At 38.5% G+C, this 18,828-nt stretch overlaps 1 protein-coding gene across 4 annotated transcripts in view; it reads right to left on the minus strand.

Annotated features, from left to right (window-relative positions):
- JAM2 (junctional adhesion molecule 2) overlaps window positions 1-18,828 on the minus strand; it is a 61,501-nt gene that overhangs the window by 18,880 nt on the left and 23,793 nt on the right. For all 4 annotated transcript variants that reach the window (XR_006206983.1, XM_042954506.1, XM_042954504.1 and 1 more), the window contains exons 2-4: window positions 8,334-8,399; window positions 2,415-2,522; window positions 30-182 (exon numbers count right to left, since the gene is read on the minus strand). Coding sequence is in view for 3 of the 4 variants with exons in the window: in XM_042954506.1 (XP_042810440.1) it covers window positions 30-182; window positions 2,415-2,522; window positions 8,334-8,399 (327 nt within the window). In the remaining variant the exon portion in view is untranslated. The remainder of the gene's footprint in view (window positions 1-29; window positions 183-2,414; window positions 2,523-8,333; window positions 8,400-18,828) is intronic.

The following is an 18,828-nucleotide window of genomic DNA, read 5'->3' on the forward strand; positions in this document are numbered from 1 at the left end:
GTAATCCCACAGATACAAGCGCATCATACCTAGTACTTCCAGAGTAACCGTATCTTCTTCCAGGTTTTGGCCTTTCTTAGATGGGGCACTAATTTCACAACGATATTTCCCAGCATCATTTCTTGTAACATTTTTGATCCGTATACTGAAATCTATCATCTCAGCTCGATATTTAAAATCACCTTTTAGAAAAAGAAGACAATGACGTTAATAAGAATGCAACTAACTTTCCCTATACTACCTTCCTCAAGTCACCTCGCTTTTATTCTATTTGTGCCTCTAAGCACTGAATTATTTTGAGGCAAATTATTTTATTTTATTTTATTTTATTTTTTGAGGCAAATTATTTTAGCATGTCATCTATTATTATCAATGCTTTAAAAGCTCATTACATATTCAACAGGAAAAACAGGAAGTGGAAAGAAGTGTATAATAAATTAAAAATTAAAAATAAAGCCCCACTAGGGGCGCCTGGGTGGCTCAGTCAGTTAAGCGTCTGACTTCAGCTCAGGTCATGATCTCACGGTTTGTGGGTTTGAGCCCCGCATCAGGCTCTGTGCTCACAGCTCAGAGCCTGGAGCATGCTTCGGATTCTGTGTCTCCCTCTCTCTTTCTCTGGCCCTCTACCACTCACACTCTGTCTCTCTGTCTCTCAAAAATAAATAAACACTAAAAAACAAATAAAAAAAAATAAAGCGCCAGTTAAAGGTAGTTGTGTTTACCCTCTACCCGCTCCCCTCCCCATAAGCCTAAGTCTTAACTCCTTAGGCTTGTTAGTGATGGCCTAGCTTTCTAGACGGTGATATGGACATAGGGTAACATGACAACGACTGAGCAATGACCCTCCACCTCACTTCCACACCATCCCTTCCTCCTTTCTCTCAAGAGTCTAATCTACTGAGCCAGCAAGAACAATTGCATTTTACATCCTTTACAAATGAGCTGAGACATGAAGGGTCCAGGGTCTCCACGGACTTCGCCTTCTTCTGTTCTCTGTCCTGTTTTGGGGGTGTTGTGTTCTAGGTCTCAGTCATTGTTGGTTTCATCTCATACTTACAAAACATATTCTCTTTCACCATACACAAAAATAAACTCAAAATGGATTAAACCTAAATGTGAGACCTGAAACCATAAAAATCCTCGAAGAGAGCATAGGCAGTAATCTTTCTGACAGCAGTCATAACAACATTTTTCTAGACAGATCTCCTGAGGCAAGAGAAATAACAGCAAAAATAAACTATTGGGACTACATCAAAATAAAAAGTTTCTTCAATGAAGGAAACAATTAACAAAATTAAAAGGCAGCCTATGGAATGGAAGAACATATCTGCAAATTATATATTTGCTAAAGGGTTAGGATCCAAAATATATAAAGCACTGATATGACTCAATACCCCAAAACAAATAATCCAATTAAAAAATGGGCGGAAGACATGAACAGACATTTCTCCCAAGAAGACATACAGATGCCCAAAAGACACATGGAAAGATGCTCAACATCACGCCTCATCAAGGCAAATCAAAACTACAATGAGATATCACTTCATACCGGTCAAATGGCTAACATCAAAAACACAACAAACAACAAGTGTTGGTGAAGTTATAGAGAAAAAGGAACCCTTGTACACTGCTTGTGGGGATGCAAACTGGTGCAGCTATTGTGGAAAACTGTATGGAAGTTCCTCAAAAATTAAAAATAGAACTACCGTATGGACCAGGAATCGTACCCCTGGGTATTTACACAAAAGATACAAAAATTCTAATTCAAAGCGGTAACACACACTCCTATGTTTATTGCAGCGCAATTTACAATAGTCAAATTATGGAAGCAGCCTAAGTGTCCATCAATAGATGTATGGATAAAGAAGATGAGGTATATATACAAAATGGAATATTACTCAGCCGTAAAAAGAATGAAATCTTGCCATTTGCAATAACATGGATAGAGCTAGAGGCTATTACCCTAAAAGAAATAAATCAGTCAGAGGAAGACAAACGCCGTATGATTTTCACTCATATGTGGAACTTAAGAAACAAATGAGCAAAGGAAAAAAAAAAAAAACAACAGAGAGAGAGAGAGAGAGAGAGAGAGAGAGACAAACCAAGAAAAAGACTCTTAATTGTAGAGAACAAACTTATGGTTACCAGAGGGGAGATGGGTAGGGGAATGGGGGAAATATGGGATAGGGATTAAAGAGTATCGTTATCATGATGAAAATAAAATAAAAATAAAATAAAATAAAATGAAATAAAATGAAATAAAGTAAAATGAAATAAAATGAAATAAAATAAAATGATAAAAACCCCCGCATTGTCCATAATTAGCCCTGTCCTGTTTTTATTTGTAAATTAAAGAATCTGGGCTACATTTGGTGTTCTCTTGCTCTCACCTCCTCAAGTCTACAGCATCTTACCTTGAAGAGACTGTTGGTAGTAGACAAAGGAGACACTCCGGCCCAGTTTCTTCCACTCTAACCTGGAGGACATGGTCTTCTTTGCATATTTGCAGGCTAATATAACCTCTAGGAACAACAACAAAAATACTTGTTTTCTAATTGTTCCTATGAATTTATATTTTACTTAAGTAAATTGTTAAACAGCCTTCAGCTATTCCCATTCATTCATTCATTCACTCATAAATCACTTCAACAGACTCCATGATGAACCTGAGAGCATTACAGCTCTTCTCCATAATAATTGCACGACACTATGTTACTCACCCTACTTCTTGAGCCTCGGTTACCATCTGTAAAATGAGACCGTATTTCCTAGAGTTGAAGTGAGTCCTCAAATACAATAATATATGCAAAACACACATGCCTGGACATAGTAAGTAATGTGAAAGTGGCAGTCATGGTCAACGATTTATCTCACTATTCCCAGTCTCAGTCATCAAGGTTACAGTTTGGTAGAAGAGGCAAACAAGATCATGTAATTTTGATCCATTGTGATAAGTGCCATGAGTGCCATGGAGGTTAACAGAGAGGGTGCTTCACACCTAGTGCCTAAGAAAGGCTCCCAGTCCAGCCTGTGGAATCCACAAACATTCCATCAACAAGCTACAATCTCATTCAGGTTCCTTTTTTGATAACCCTCTCTATGGATGTATTAATACAAACCCAGTATGGACTTCTACTAAATCATGGATTCCTATTCTTTATCCAGATAAATTATGAAAAGATTCAGTCTTGGCATCAAGTTTAACTGCCTCCCTGTAGTTCATTTCAGTTACTTTATTACAGGAAATTTACTGCAGTCACATCTTTAAAGAATTCCTGGAACCTTGAAGGAACCCCCGCTTAACTGTCCAAACAAGATCACCAAGGTGGGGAGAAATCCTGTGTCTGCTTTGAGTTACCAAAGGAAACTCTGCTTGTAAATATTTTTAAGGCACATTTCAATCAGGCAATCTAGAGTGTCACCTTCATATTTCTGAGATTTTTTTCCCCCACGATGCATCTAGTTTGACCCCAAAACACCAATCTTTGACTAGAAGAGACATTATGTTAAAATCCTTTCCATATCTCTGATTTTGATGTAGGAGATTGAATGCCATTTTAAAAAAGAATTCAGGATATTACATGATATGGTAGATTAGAAAGCAATTCTTGTACTATCCCAGGTTTATTAATATGCACACAAATATGGACAAAAAGCCTGTAGGAATATGTATGAAAATATTAACCCAGCGGTGATTTTTGTGAGATAGGATTATGACTTTTCTTTTTGTTATATGTAGCTTCTAATTTTTCTTTTAGTTTTACACATGTTGTTAGGATAAAAGGTAATGGAAAAAAGAGAACAGAGAAAAGAAAGGCAAGGGGGGGGGGGGGAAGCCCACAAAATTTGCTATCAAGAATGCCTGAAGTTTTTAGAGCAGGTTTACATTACGAAGAGACATCGTTTTACAGGCATGTTTACAACTATGCCACAAAGACAAATGTGTGCTGAGGGACTTGTCTGAGGAAACACGGTTCTGTTCTGTTGATTAAGGAGAATGGGTGGTGACTTTCCGGAGTCTTGAGTTTTAGATAGGTTTCCTTCCCGTATTTTGTTGAGTTTCCAACAATTAAACACACACCCACACTCATTTTTAGCCCACACGCCTACATCTTAGGAATAAATTTGTATTCAGTCACACTGCTCATATATTTCATATACTTAACTAGACACACACGCACACATACACACACACGGCTCTTTTTACCAAGATCTGACTTCTCTCCTCGCTGCTCCATGGAAAACCTCTGCAGAAACTATATTCAAAAATGAAACCAATGGATTGCCTAAATACACTGACACCACTCCAGCTTCACTCCAATGACCATGTAAGATGTGGAGGAATGTTCTCTCCAATTGGTCCAACTATTGAGTACTTACTGGGTGTCCACCTTCGTTCCTGAGCTATATCAGTGAGCAAAACAAAGATACCTGTTCTTTTGGGTCTTGCAATTTGCAGGGGGAGTCAGGTACGTAAGAAATATCATAAAGTGAATTAAATACCACATTAGGAGGCAAGGAGCGCTATGGAAATAAAGTAGAGTAAATCAGAATAGAGACTGAGTGCTATGGAAATAAAATTGAGTAGATCAGGAATGTTGGGGTGCAGTAAAAAGAAAAAGAGAAATGGAGTAGTCAGAGTTCAACTCAATTAGAGAGTGACATTTGACCAAAGACTTAAAAAAAGAAATTAGAATTCTTTAGAATTTAAATACAAATTTCCTAGAATTCGAAACTGGAATTCATCATGTGTTTCTTCGGGAGTATTCCAAGCAAGGCAATGGCCGGTGCCTAGATCTGAAGGTGCCAACACCATGACCTCCAGAACTGTGAGAAACACTAAGTCAAATGGAACCATGGCGTCAACATCTGAGGATAAAGAACCAAATGAATGGAGAAGCTAACTACCACGGACTCTCCTCTCTCTTTGCAGCTAAAATACAGCACTTACGATCAGAGTAATTCTGTAGGTAGCCCTCAGGGTTATTAAACCCTAATGTAGTAGTTTAAGGCACGGACTTTGGAGTTGGAGCTCTCCCATATACAACGTGTGCGATGTTGGGCAAATTACTTAACTCTTTTTGAACGTTATATTCGCATTTGTATAAAGGAAAAAAAATGACGGTATTCCTCTTACGAAGTTATTGTGAAGATTACATGAGGTAATATACTTATACACTTGGGTATGTACTTATATATACTAATATGCTTGAGGTAATATACTTATATAGTTGGTACACAGCAGGTGCCCCCTCAATGGTTATAACTGCTTTCACTCACGAGAAACGTCTTGTCATTGTAGTTGAAGTACGCCTTGACGTGATAGAAACCCACGCTTTCTACAACCCAAATTTACCTAAAAAAATCACTCGAATTTGAACTAAAATGTTATCTCAGTTGTAGACAGCAAAAAATAGGATACAGACATAAATCATATTTTCCCAAAGCAAGGCATACTGAAGCATACAAATGTACCATGTTTTTTATTTTTTTTATTTTATTTTTTTTAATATATGAAATTTATTGTCAAATTGGTTTCCATACAACACCCAGTGCTCATCCCAAAAGGTGCCCTCCTCAATACCCATCACCCACCCTCCCCTCCCTCCCACCCCCCATCAACCCTCAGTTTGTTCTCAGTTTTTAACAGTCTGTACCATGTTTTTTAAATAAGATGATCATTTCATTTCCAAAAACATGTCTCTCTTGATTCGAGGAAAGAGATTTCTTTGTTTAGAAGAACTATTAGCAATAACTATTTTCATGTAGCAAAACAGCCACTTTTAGGAATCACATCGATAGAAAGCACTGTGGGTTTTAGTTTTTCTAGGATTCTGTACTGCCACTTATCTTCTGACTTTATTCTCTGTGCTCAAGTTAAAAAATCATCAGAATCTGATGTAACGCAAAAACAGAATCGATGCTACCAAAGCAGTTCTGAAGACTTATGAAGAAATTACTTCTGTGAGAAAAAGGCATTCTATTAAACTGATTTATAGCTCTCAGGATTGGACACTCTGCATAAAGGCTGCTTATATAATTTATAAGCCTAGCAAAGCTGCCCTCACTTCAGTCTTGCTCTGTTCTTGGCACCGCTATGGGAAGTGACACAAAACAGCAGTACCGAAAAGAAGGAATTAATTCATGATTTGTTGACATCGGAGAGACAAGAAACAAAAAATGAATGAGGTGGAAAGTACCTACACAGAGACATAAATTACAAAATATTTTAGACTTGAACTGAAATTAAGTTACTGCGTAAGATATCCTGCAACTAAAATGTGGATGAAGATAGAAATTTATTTTTGCCTTTAAGGAGAGCTAGGTTGGAATGACTGGAGCACATATGAAATTGAATCAAAGTACAATTCTTAAGTAAAAGGAGCAAAGGGGAAACAAAACAATAGAAAATGCTTACTTGGGGGTAAGACTAACATTTGATTGCAATACATCATAGAAGGATTTTTTATATTGAAAATAAAACACGCATTAAAAAGTAATGTAAATAGTACAAGATTTTATTTGGAGCGATGGAAATTTTTGCAACTAGACAGAAGTGGTTGTTACACAACATTGTGCATGTACTAAATGCTACTGAATCACTCATTCGAATGTGAATTTCACCTCAATACATTTTAAGTTTATTTATGAGAGAGAGAGAAAGAGAGACAGGAAGGGAGCAGGCAAGGGGCAGAGAGAAAGAGAGAGAGAGAATCCCAAGCAGGCTCCATACTGTCAGTGCAGAGCCCAACACAGGGCTTGAACTCTCGAACTGTGAGATATGACCTGAGCCGAGATCAAAAGTTGGATGCCTAACTGATTGAGCCACCCAGGCCCCCCTCATCTCAGTACATTTGTTGAAAAGTAATGTAAGACTGAAGAATATAATTTTGGCGACCTCACTGAGATATCATGCCATAGGGCCTGGGCAGAAGCGGGGGCAGGGACATATATTCATGGTACCCAGCTGGTTCCAACAGTAAGAACCTCCAGGAAAGTACAAAGTAGGACGGTTCACTTCCTTTGTCCCTCACAGAGTCCTGGCCCATCTTCTCTTCCCTTTTGGCCTTTCTTGTCAACTTTTTGACATCTTGTCCAGCCCTGTTTATCCTCCAAAGCCCTAAATTACCCCCAATCATTAATTTGCTCTTCCCACTTCTTTCCACTTAAAACTAATTCATGATAAAGAAGAAGTGTTTTGTTAGCTTAATCATATAAAATATTAGGACTTTTGAAAGAACTCAGTTGACTGAAATAGTTATTTAAGTGGTTTGTTATCAACTGATGTGTTACTTTTGAATGGCAGGCTGGTGGTTACGATAACACATTTTTACTGCACAAGCTTAGGTAACACTGTGTGCCAGGCACTGTGCAAATACTAGTTAAATACTAATCTACTTAGTTCCTCCCCACCCAGTTCTCTTCTTCAATCTCTGTCTCTTTCCTTCAAACCTGTCTCTCTACACTCCAGGAACCTAAGACGTGCCTGAAGAAGAGGGATCAGACACATTTGAAACTTGTTTCTTAAATGTTTACAATCTCGGGCCTAAACAAGCAGCACACTCAGGAAATAGTAATTCTTCTGTCTGCCTAGTATTATTGTGTTCTAGGCAAAAGAGCCTTCAGAAAAGTAGCAGGTAGTCAATATTTGAAGTAAACTTATAAAGCCCTTAAAAAGTTTTTCTTGGTTATTAGAGCTTTGAAATTTTTTTTTTAATTGTGGTTAAATACACATAACCTCTGCCATCTTAATAACCTTTAACTTTTTGCCACCTTAATGATTTTTAATTTTTCAGTAGTGTTAAGTACATTCACATTGTTAAGCAACCAATCTCTAGAACTTTTTATCTTGCAAAAGTGAAACTTTATACCCATTAAACACCAACTCCCTGTTATAAATGTGCTTGACAGGACAAAATCATAACAAAATGGTACCCCCAAATAGGCTATATTAATGTCATCTTAAATACGTTAAGTAGAGTGGGGTTTGCAGTGTTAATTTCCATTTGCCATATCCAGCTGCCTGGAAACTTTGCAAGACCTCCAGATCTTTGCAAGATCTACCAGTTTCACAAATTAGATTTGCTTTGTTGCAGAAAATTTACCCAACAAGAGGCCTTCTTTGTACATCAGGTCTTTCATCAAATGTCCAAAATTTCCATTGAGGAGGTGGAGAAAGAATTCTCAAGGGGAAATAGCACAGAGTGGCATGTTGGAAGGAAGGGTCAGTATGAAGCAAGGCAAAGGGTCCCAACAAATAGAAAGATAACATCATACGCATCATACTTTTGAGGTAAACAACCCAGCCCGTGAAAATCAGTAAGTTACTCTACCTTGATACTCTATTGCTGTGACTACTTGATGGCCTTTTGGGGCAGACGATCCATAGGCCTTATGATCTGAAAGATTAAAACACATAAGACAATTAAAACAGCACCAAAGGCCACTTGCAACTATCTGAATGGAATGGAACAATAAGGAAAAATGGCCTAAAGTTTGATGACTGCTTCACACATTCGTAACACATCGGTGTTCAAGTATCAAAATAAGAAACACGAAGCCAAACCGTGTATGTCTCCTCCATTTTTCTGTACTGTGCTTTTCTGCTTTTCTTTCACAAAGCCAAACCCATGAATCTATTAGGGCTCCATGACAGACAACACAATCTCTTAACAAAGCCTGATTGTTAAACAGGTGTTTTTGCCCTTAATTTAGCTTAATATGCAATATACTGCCTAAGATAGTGTCCCTTTAAGATAAAAGCTAATTGTTTAAGGGTTTAAGTTGCTTTACAAACTTATCCCTTGATTATACCTATATTATATAGAAATAGGTCATTTAACGTATTTTGTACTATGAAACATATATATAATATATACTGCATATAAATTTTATATACACAATTTTGACGAAAAATGCAAGCAGAATATCTTTATTTTTTCCCCAAACATTTCAATGTTTTTCCACGATTGGTCTATAGGATTGAAATGACTGACTAGTTATGGTGGCTCATGTGATCTAATAATAATAATAATAATAATAATAATAATATGATGATGATGATGATGATGATGGTGTATCATCACTTTCATAAGCCTACACAGAAATTTTCATTTTAAAAAGAGCTTTTACTTTTTTTTTTATTTGATACAATTCAACATTCAAAACGACTTGGTGTGGTAGGCATGATTAAGACTTCAACAACAAAGTAGTAGAACCAGGAATTAAAAATTTTTTTTAATGTTTATTTATTTTCGAGAGAGAGAGAGAGAGAGAGCGTGCGCGCACGGGTGGGGGAAGGGCAGAGAGCGAGGGAGACAGAATCTGAAGCAGGCTCCAGGCTCTGAGCGGTCAGCACAAAACATGACGCAGGGCTCGAACCCACGAACCACGAGATCATGACCTAGGCTGCAGTCGTCTAACCGACTGAGCCACCCAGGCACCCCAAAACTTTTTTTTATATTTATTTTTGAGACAGAGAGAGAGAGATAGGGAGAAAGAGAGAGAGAGAGAGAGAGAGCGTATGAGTGGGGAAGGGGCAGAGAGAGGGGGGGCACAGAATCTGAACCAGGCTCCAGGCTCCGAGCTGTCAGCACAGAGCCCGATGCGGGGCTGGAACCCACAAACCATGAGATCATGACCTGAGCTGAAGTTGGACGCTTAACCGACTGAGCCATCCAGGCGCCCCTAGAATTTCTTAACTATGAAATAATTTACTACATTTCTGGGAAGGAAGAAAAAATGTTTCCTAAAACATGCCATCTTTGATTTATCCATCTATATGTACATTGGCATGTAAATTAATCTTCCCTGTGTTCAGTTTCATCACTCCTAAGGAATACATGCTATTTTGGATAACTTTCTTTCTTTTTCTCTCTCTTAGAAGCCTGGACAGTGAAATTAAAACTCTCAGAAACCTACAGGCCTCAAATGTCTAGCTCTCCTGTCTAACACTGTATAACTATTCAGGTTCTATATCTCTAAATTGCAAACATCTTTGTTAGGCAAGTCAGCAAAGGTGGTGTCTATGAGAAGAATGTAGAATTGAGCTGGTCCTTTTTAGTGGCATTTGTAAATATATATATATATACATATACATATATACACACACACACATATATATATACACAAATATATATATATGTATACATATATATATATATATATTTAAAGATTTTTATTTTTAAGTAAACTCTACACCCAACATAGGGCTTGAACTCACAACCCCAAGATCAAAAGTCACACACTCCATTGACTAAGCCAGCCAGGTGCCCCCACAGTTGTAAATATATTTATATACAGCAGATTTATGTGGCTCAGTCTTAGAGAGGCTTCAGGTCACCAAAGAATGATCTCATAATATCACTTTTGCTTGTATAGTAATAAAAAAAAAAAAAAAATGAAGGGGTCCAAGCAATCTTTTTAAGTATCTCCCTTTTCCCTTTTCCATATATGTCTGTCACATACCCAGAATATGTGCCATAGTCCTCTGAACCCCACTGTCACCCCTATTTGCCTTCCTTTTCCAGTTTCTCCTCTCCTTCCCCAACTTTGTTTTGTAGATTCCAAAGGGAGGATCCAGATCTCCAGAGATCATCGGGAGGGAAGACCCTAAGCTGGCCAAGCTCAAAGAGTCAGGATCTCATACGTTCCTGCTGCATGATCGCGGACTGTTTTTCCAGTGATTCTGATTCCAAACCATTTTTCTGTGACACTTTCAAAGCTCACTCTGAAAAAGCCTCTTTTCTCCATTAGCAGTGGGTAAATTAGTGCCCTCAGAGAAGTTCTGATTGTGACAGGCATTTCTTGTGATTTTTGAACTATTTTAGTACCTTTTTTAGACAAAACAATGAAGATTTCTATTCCCTAGAAGCCAGTTGAGGGAGAAATCTGGGCAAAAGAGAAAAAGAAAATCTTTGTTCCCTCCACATCATCACATCTTTGAACTTTTCAAACACTGCACTGCCTACTGAGAAAGTTTATTTTCTTCAGCAGGCTTAGATCTGCTTTCATTTGAGGCGAATGTTAGTCTCATCTGAGATCGGAAGATTTAGCCCTGGGCTCAATTGTTTTCCCCTCTTCTCAATCCCAGTTTCCTATTTGCTAAAACATCCTTTGAGAAAGATTTCTTAAATTTTCAAAAATCGCTTGAAAAGTCCTATGGAAAAGTAGCAGCGGTGAACTTCAGAAACGTGATCAATTTCTTCAGAACTTGTATATGTATACATACGAATAGGAAAAAAAAGTGTCCCAGATACTAAGAAAGAGAGGATTGACTGAATGGGAAAAACTATGAAGGCCAAACAAATTATCAAGGGGATTAGTTTTAGTAAATTAATAAATAGATGCTACTTCTTGATACCTGAATCTTTATTTCTGCGATTTTAAGTGATGTCTTCTAGGTACCTTGCTTCCTCTGGTTCTATTTACTTCTAGGCTTGCTTTTATTTAAGTAAAAATATCAAAAATGTGTGGTCATCTATGATGAACTTATTTAAACAGAAAGCTGTGAATCTTAAAAGAAATCATTTATTATAAGATTTCTGTCTTGTTTCAAGCCTTTCTGGTCTTGGAATTCAGTTGTGTTTTGTTTGTTGGTGGTGGTGGTGGTGTTTAACTTGAACCCGGTAACTTTATGAAAACAAACGTTGGGTTTTATGTCAACATTTTACTGACAGATTTTAGGAAGAGTCTCTGTTGGCTGTTTTCTTGAACTGATTTTTATTTTTTCTTCACTTTTCCAGAATGAGTTTAAAAAGAAAACAAACAAAAAATTGTCCTGTAGGTCTGCTGGCTGAGGTCAACAATTGTTTTAAAGTTAGCTACAAAACATCTCTAATAGTTTTTGGATGTGTTCCAAAATCACTGGCAGAAGTTCATAAAATGAGGTTAAGAGAGAATTATTTCCATAATTGTTAACAACTCCAAGTAATCCCTAACCAAATGAAACCTTTTATGTTTCTTTTCTCCCAACTCTAAAAATAAAATTTCTTACACTATCGCTCATCTAAAATACTCTTGTGTGACTAAGAATAATCTAGTATGATTAAGAATAAATATTTATATTTATGCCACAATTTAAAAATTTACTATAGAAGTATTTTTAAAGTAACACTTTGGGGGCGCCTGTGAGGCTCAGTTGGTTAAGCATCCAACTCTCCTCCATGGCTCAGGTCATGATCTCACAGTTCATGAGTTTGAACTTCAGGTGGGCTCCAAGCACAGAGCGTGCTTGGGATTCTCTCTCCCTCCCCTCATTCTCTCTCTCTCTCTCTCTCTCTCTCTCTCTCTCACGCACACATAAATAAACTTAAGAAAAAAGAAAGTAACACTTTTAATTGGACATGGTTACGAAAAATTGATGTGTCACAGAGGTTTTTTTTGCTTTAAGAGTACACTACAGAGAGTACCAAGCAAGTTCTTTAAAAACTGTGGATATTAGTTATTTCATAAGTTTTCAAAAATGAAAATAAAATGTGGCTTTAACAGTCACTAATATACAATCATTGTGCTAATGAATATTGAAAAGATGCATGGGGCTAGTGGTAATAGATAAAATAATACCATCCAGTATTTATTATGGATTAGTGTATTTATAAGGTAGCAATAACCCAATGAAGTAGGAATTAGGAGTTAGATAATATACTTATCTATCTCACTATCATGCAAGGGGGGAGAGGATGAGAGGATCAGGGAGAGGGGGAGAAGGAAGGGGAGGGAGAGAGAGACGCACACAAACAGACGTGTCCTAGTCTCTCCAACTGGACATTCTGGCCCTTCCCTTTAACGAGACCTTGACATCCTATATGCAGAGAAAGGGAAGTCACGCCAAAGTATAAGGAAAAATAAAAGATGTGACTTTGGACCTACCCGTGGCTGATGTCCTGATGAGTTAATGATGATCTAAAGAATTAAAGGGTGATTTTGACTGTGAATAAATTTTCCCCTTAAGAACCTAGCATCTAAATAAGATGCGACTCCACTGTGTTAATATCCTCATTTGACAGATGTGACGATTGAGAGAGGCCCTTGCTCAAGGTCACAATGTTAGAAAGCAGAGAAGCAAAGATGTGCAGTTTCTTCTAGTTAGTGTGGCTGCACAGACCCTTCCCCCTCCTCTCATTCTCAAATCAGCACAAGGCATTGTGAGAAAGTCATGTAAAACTGGATTCTGTGAGAAGCTCTGCAGATGGCTTCACATCCATTTTCTTCCCTTTTTTTTTTTTAAAGTTTATTTATTTTGAGAGAGAGTGTGAGCAGGGGAGGGGCAGAGAGAGGGAGGGAGAGAGAATCTCAAGCAGGCTCCGTGCTGTCAGCACAGAGCCCGACACAGGGTTCCATCTCACAAACCGTGAGATCATGATCTGAGCCGAAATTAAGAGTCAGACGCTTAAAGGACGGAGCCAGCCAGCACCCCCACACTCATTTTCAATCTTTAGGGTTGTAAAGATATTGTTCTGAAATACAACAAATTGTCATTTTAACAGAGCAAGTGTTAACAGGCAAATATTCATGATGAATGAATAATTAGAATAAACCTTGTATATTTACTATATACTCCACTAAAGTTTTATGCCCTCTCCTCGTTTCTGTTTTTTTAATCACTTGAGTATAAAAAGAATGATTGGTGCTTCAGAATTGAGTATATAGTTGTTTTCATGTAAGTTACATGCTTTAGCATATTTAGGGAAACTTTCAGGGCATTCTGTTACCAAAACCATTGAATGATTAAATTTGGAGGGGGGGGGGTGATATTAGATAGAGATGAAGTAAATTAACTTCTTACAGTAAAATAAATTCTTAAAAAATGTTTAAAATGTTCTTCAAGCCCATCTTGCAATGTTTAATGGTGCCTGTGATATTGGAAAGCCATCAACTGGCTGAATTTCTCACTAGGTACTCCCCATTAGGACATGAAAGAAACCATTTTAGGATTCTGAGATCTTTCTTTAATATTCCCCAAGTGACAATCCCAGTCAAACACAGTATGTTCACCAATGGCATTAACCATAGATTGAAAAATTTTTTTAATGTTTTTTTTTGAGAGGGAGAGAGGCAGAGGAGAGGAGGGGTGGGGGCAGAGAGAGAAGGAGACACAGAATCGAAGGAGGCTCCAGGCTCTGAGCTGTCAGCACAGAGCTCGACGCAGGGCTTGAACTCACAGACGGCGAGATCATGACCTGGGCTGAAGTCAGGTGCTCAACCGACTGAGCCACCCAGGCGCCCGTAACCATAGATTTTAGATAGACGACAACAGTCAACTGAACTCCAGTAGGCTCTCAAGGTAAGATGAAGAAATGCCAGGGTGCCTGGGTGGCTCAGTCAGTGAAGTGTCCGACTCCTGATTTCGGCTCAGGTCATGATCTCATGGTTTGTGGGATGGAGCCCCGCATGGGGCTCTACAGTGACATCACTGAGCCTGCTTGGGATTCCCTCTCTCTGCATCCCTCCATCTCTCAAAATAAATAAATAAACATTAAAAAAAAAAAAGATGGAGATGTTAATATGAGTCACATACTCAATGGAAGGTATGGATGTCGACCATTCTATGTTCTGATCGGTTCTCCCTAAGATTAAGGTGCCAGGAAGCCTAAATCTTTGTAAAAGTAAGATAAATTGTTACTAAAGATGTCAGCTATCAAAATAGACACATGGTGTAAAGGCAAAGAACATTAAAATGGGAGAGGTCAAGAAAATAAACCTGAGTGTCTCTCCTAATTGACTCATGTGGTCAGGATTGTGTCTCAGGCACATCCTTTTATTAGAGATGGTGCATCAAGCTTTGAGAGCTTGATGACATTTTAACTTAACATTATTCATTGCCCTTTGATCTGAAATTGTCACTAACTCCTAACTTGCAATATGGTTTTTCACGATTCAAAGTACAGAACTACCACCAATATCTGATAGCTATATTCCTAAGCAGAAATGGACATACTAGTATAATTGTCAAATAAATAATTTTTGAGAGCAGGTATTGTAAATCATTTCTCCAGAGTTCGGATCAGCTCTGGGCAAAGAGAGCTAAAACCACGTTTCTCAATCTGGGTTCTGAACTCTGGTTCTGAATCACCGAAGTGTGAGAGTCTGGGAATCCCTGCCCCAAATGTCCTAACAGCTGATACACACAGATCACTCAGTGGCTGACTGGGTCAGGGGATAGTGAAATGGTTATTCTGTGGTCATTTGATATGTATAAAGCCACTTAAGCAACATATGCGACCAGAACTCTACCATCTACTAAGCTCTTTCCACCCTGACCCTACATAGATGCTTGTTTTAAACTCGCTGGACCTCCAGAGTCTTACTTCTCTGCTTTACTGAATGAATTTGGGGAATCACTTTGATGCATCCAATGTTTTCATGTTTTGAAACCACAATCATGCAGTAGTGAGTACAAATTAAGTTTTACAGGGATTAGCACAGAATGTCGAAAATATTCTCTAATATTTCTAATCTGTCAAGTTTATAGCCTGCAAATAAAGTTATCTTTGCATTTCTTTTTTTATTTTTTTAATTTAATTTTTTATTTTTTAAAATTTACATCCAAATTAGTTAGCATATAGTGCAACAATGATTTCAGGAGTAGATTCCTTAGTGCCCCTTACCCATTTAGCCCATCCCCTCTCCTACAACCCCTCCAGAACCCTCAGTTTGTTCTCCATATTTATGAGTCTCTTCTGTTTTGTCCCCCTCCCTGTTTTTATATTATTTTTCTTTCCCTTCCCTTATGTTCATCTGTTTTGTCTCTTAAAGTCCTCATAAGAGTGAAGTCATATGATTTTTGTCTTTCTCTAATTTCACTTAGCAGAATACTTTCAAGTTCCATCCACGTAGTTGCAAATGGCAAGACTTCATTCTTTTTGATTGCCGAGTAATACTCCATTGTATATATAAACCACATCTTCTTTATCCATTCATCCATCGATGGACATTTGGGCTCTCTCCATACTTTGGCTATTATTGATAGTGCTGCTATAAACATGGGGTGCGTGTGTCCCTTCGAAATAGGACACCTGTATCCCGTGGATAAATGCGTAGTAGTGCAATTACTGGGTCGTAGGGTAGTCCTATTTTTAGTTTTTTGAGCAACCTCCACACTGTTTTCCAGAGTGGCTGCACCAGCTTGCATTCCCATACATTTCTTAAATGAAGACAGAGCACTGCTAATGTTTAAATCTTTCTCTGAGTTAGGAGATTTACAAATAATGAATAAATGCATCAAGGGAGGCCAGACGTGAATTGAACAAGGCTCAAGCTTTGGGGCCCTCCCTCGCAATAGCACCTCCGATGCCCTGGGTGGGAAGGCCTAGCAATGGGTGTACATTCTGTAAAACTTGCAAGGACAAGATTTTTTTTTTTCTTGGTACAATTTTTCTTAGCGAGGGCTCTAATAATCCATCTTTGCACAGAATTATGGGCTTCTCCATATTGAGTTTACTTAGCTTTCTAGACTTGACTACCTATAATAAAGAAAGTGATCTCCAGAAATCATTGTCTGATAGTTCAACCTTTAAAGCACTAAGGATTTTATATGGTCAACAACTTAGTGCACCCCTGCCCTCTCCCTCTGTCTCAACTTTCATTTCTTAAAATATGGGGGTTGCATGAATCTTATTTTTCATCTCTCCTGCTGGATGATGATTCATAAAAGCTTTAGCCCTTACAGGGCATACATATGTTATTAATTAAATTCTATTACCATAAACACTTGCAGAAGAGATTTGAAAACTAAGGGAAACCCTCCCAATTTTTATTGTTGCTTCATGTTTCCTTTCATTAGCCTTCAGGAAGCCAGAGGAACAAGAACCATTTATTCTGAAATGCAGAACATGGAAACAATGGTTTGGCATTGCTTAACTGTCATATTTTACCACTGTTAGGTAAGACTCCTCAGAATTAAGTACCCTGATTTCTCAGGTGCTTTACATCCAGGGACTATAATCCCCCCCCCCCCACTTTTTTTAGGTAAAGCCAGTTCTCTCACTCATTATTTTCATTTTGAAACTGGTTCTACACATCCAACAGTGAGCTAACACCAAAACATACCTTTTAAAGTCAGTCAACTAGACCAGTCAACTAGGAAATGGTTTAATGAAAGTTTGTGTCATGGATTGAATGTTTGTGTCCGTCCCCCCCTCACTCCCAAAATTCGTGCGTTGAAATCCTAATGCCCAATATGGTGGGATCAGGAAGCAGGGCTTTGGGGATGAGTAGGTCATGAGGACGAAAACTTCCCAACTGGGAATAGTGCCCTTATGAGAGAGACCCCAGAGATGCCCATCTCAGCCACGTGAGGACCCAACAGGAAGGTGGCAGTGTCTAACCAGGAAGCAGGCTCTCACCAGACACCGGATCTGCCACCACCTTGGTCATGGAATTTCTAGCCTCCAGAACCACGAGAAATAGAGGTTTGTTTCTGAGCCACCCGGTCTACGGTGTCTTCCCTCTTGCAGCCTGAACTAAGACAATCTGTCGACATTCAAATCAGAGCTGCGTCCTGAGCTGCTCAGGACATGAGCAGGTACCATTCAAGATCCTATTTTTGAAACTTATTCAGATGAAGCAGTTAAAAATGGACAAAGGTATCTGTGCACAAATAGGGTGTAGAAGTCTAATTGCCACAACACTATTCAGGTGAAACGGTTGTTTGATATCTTGTGTAGCGTGGGGATGACTGGATTTGTGACAGAATCAACCAGATAGTTTCAATGTAGAGGCAATCTTAGCACTTCATTTTTTGATGAGGTGCTATCAGAACTGACTTCTCATCCAATGGGATAAAGAGCGAAATACACCAGCGCCATTTTCAACAGCTTGGCTTTTTGACTAAACTGTTGATTATCTGAAATCAAACAAAGAGCAACATTCAAGCCCAGATGGCTGAGGAAAGGGTTGTCTGTTTAAAGGTGGCAGCCCAAGGCTTGATTACAGATGAGGACAGAATATATCTTTGTCTTCAGGAAATCACAACTAATAGAGATAAAATGAGACCTAACTGGCTTTGAAACCCAGTGCTATGAATTACTGGTCACACCGCCTTGGGCAAGCTACAGCCTTAACCTTGTAAACCTGTTTCCATTTTCGTAAAATGAAGCTAGTGGTGCCTTCCCTCATTGGTTATAAGATTAAATAAAGTATGTAATTGCTTAGCCCACCTCCTGGCACACAGTGGATGCTCTACACATGTTTGCTTCTTAGCTCGCTCCTCTCACTTGACTGCTTTTTATCCAATGTGGCGATGCGAGTTCAGTGCATTACAAATGATTCCGCGGATTGCATGGATGGATTGCAAAAACAGTGAATGAATTGGTAGGGTTATATTTTTTCTTCCTTTTTAAATGATTAGCATGATGTCCTCATTGCAGTGGCCCCTCAGAGTGGTGGGAAGTCCTGTGTTTAAATTCTACCTCCTCTTTATGTTTGCTGTGACATATTTGGGACAGCTATAGCCTCTTTGGGCTGCAAAACATGACGCATGACTTATGATGATGAAGCCTTCCCTAACTACTTTCACTGACACAAGCCACCACACCCTTCACCTTGGTAACACCTTCTAGTCTTAGCATCCAGGACAACACGCTTCCCTGCTTTTCCTTCTCACAAGTCTTATTCTTGGTCCTCTCCTCTATGCTTCTCCATTAATACTGTGATCCAGACTCATGGCATCAAAACACCCCCAGATCCTAACAATTCCCAAGTATATGTGTCCAGTCTGGATCTCTGCTGAACTCTGGACTTGGATTCAAATGCCTATTTATCTTTGCCACTGGAAGGCTTAACAGCCATTTCAAACACTATGTCCAAACCTCATCTTTCTCTCTAAAC

Source organism: Panthera leo, chromosome C2 (assembly GCF_018350215.1).
Source record: "Panthera leo isolate Ple1 chromosome C2, P.leo_Ple1_pat1.1, whole genome shotgun sequence".
In the NCBI taxonomy this organism is placed as follows: Eukaryota; Metazoa; Chordata; class Mammalia; order Carnivora; family Felidae; genus Panthera; species Panthera leo.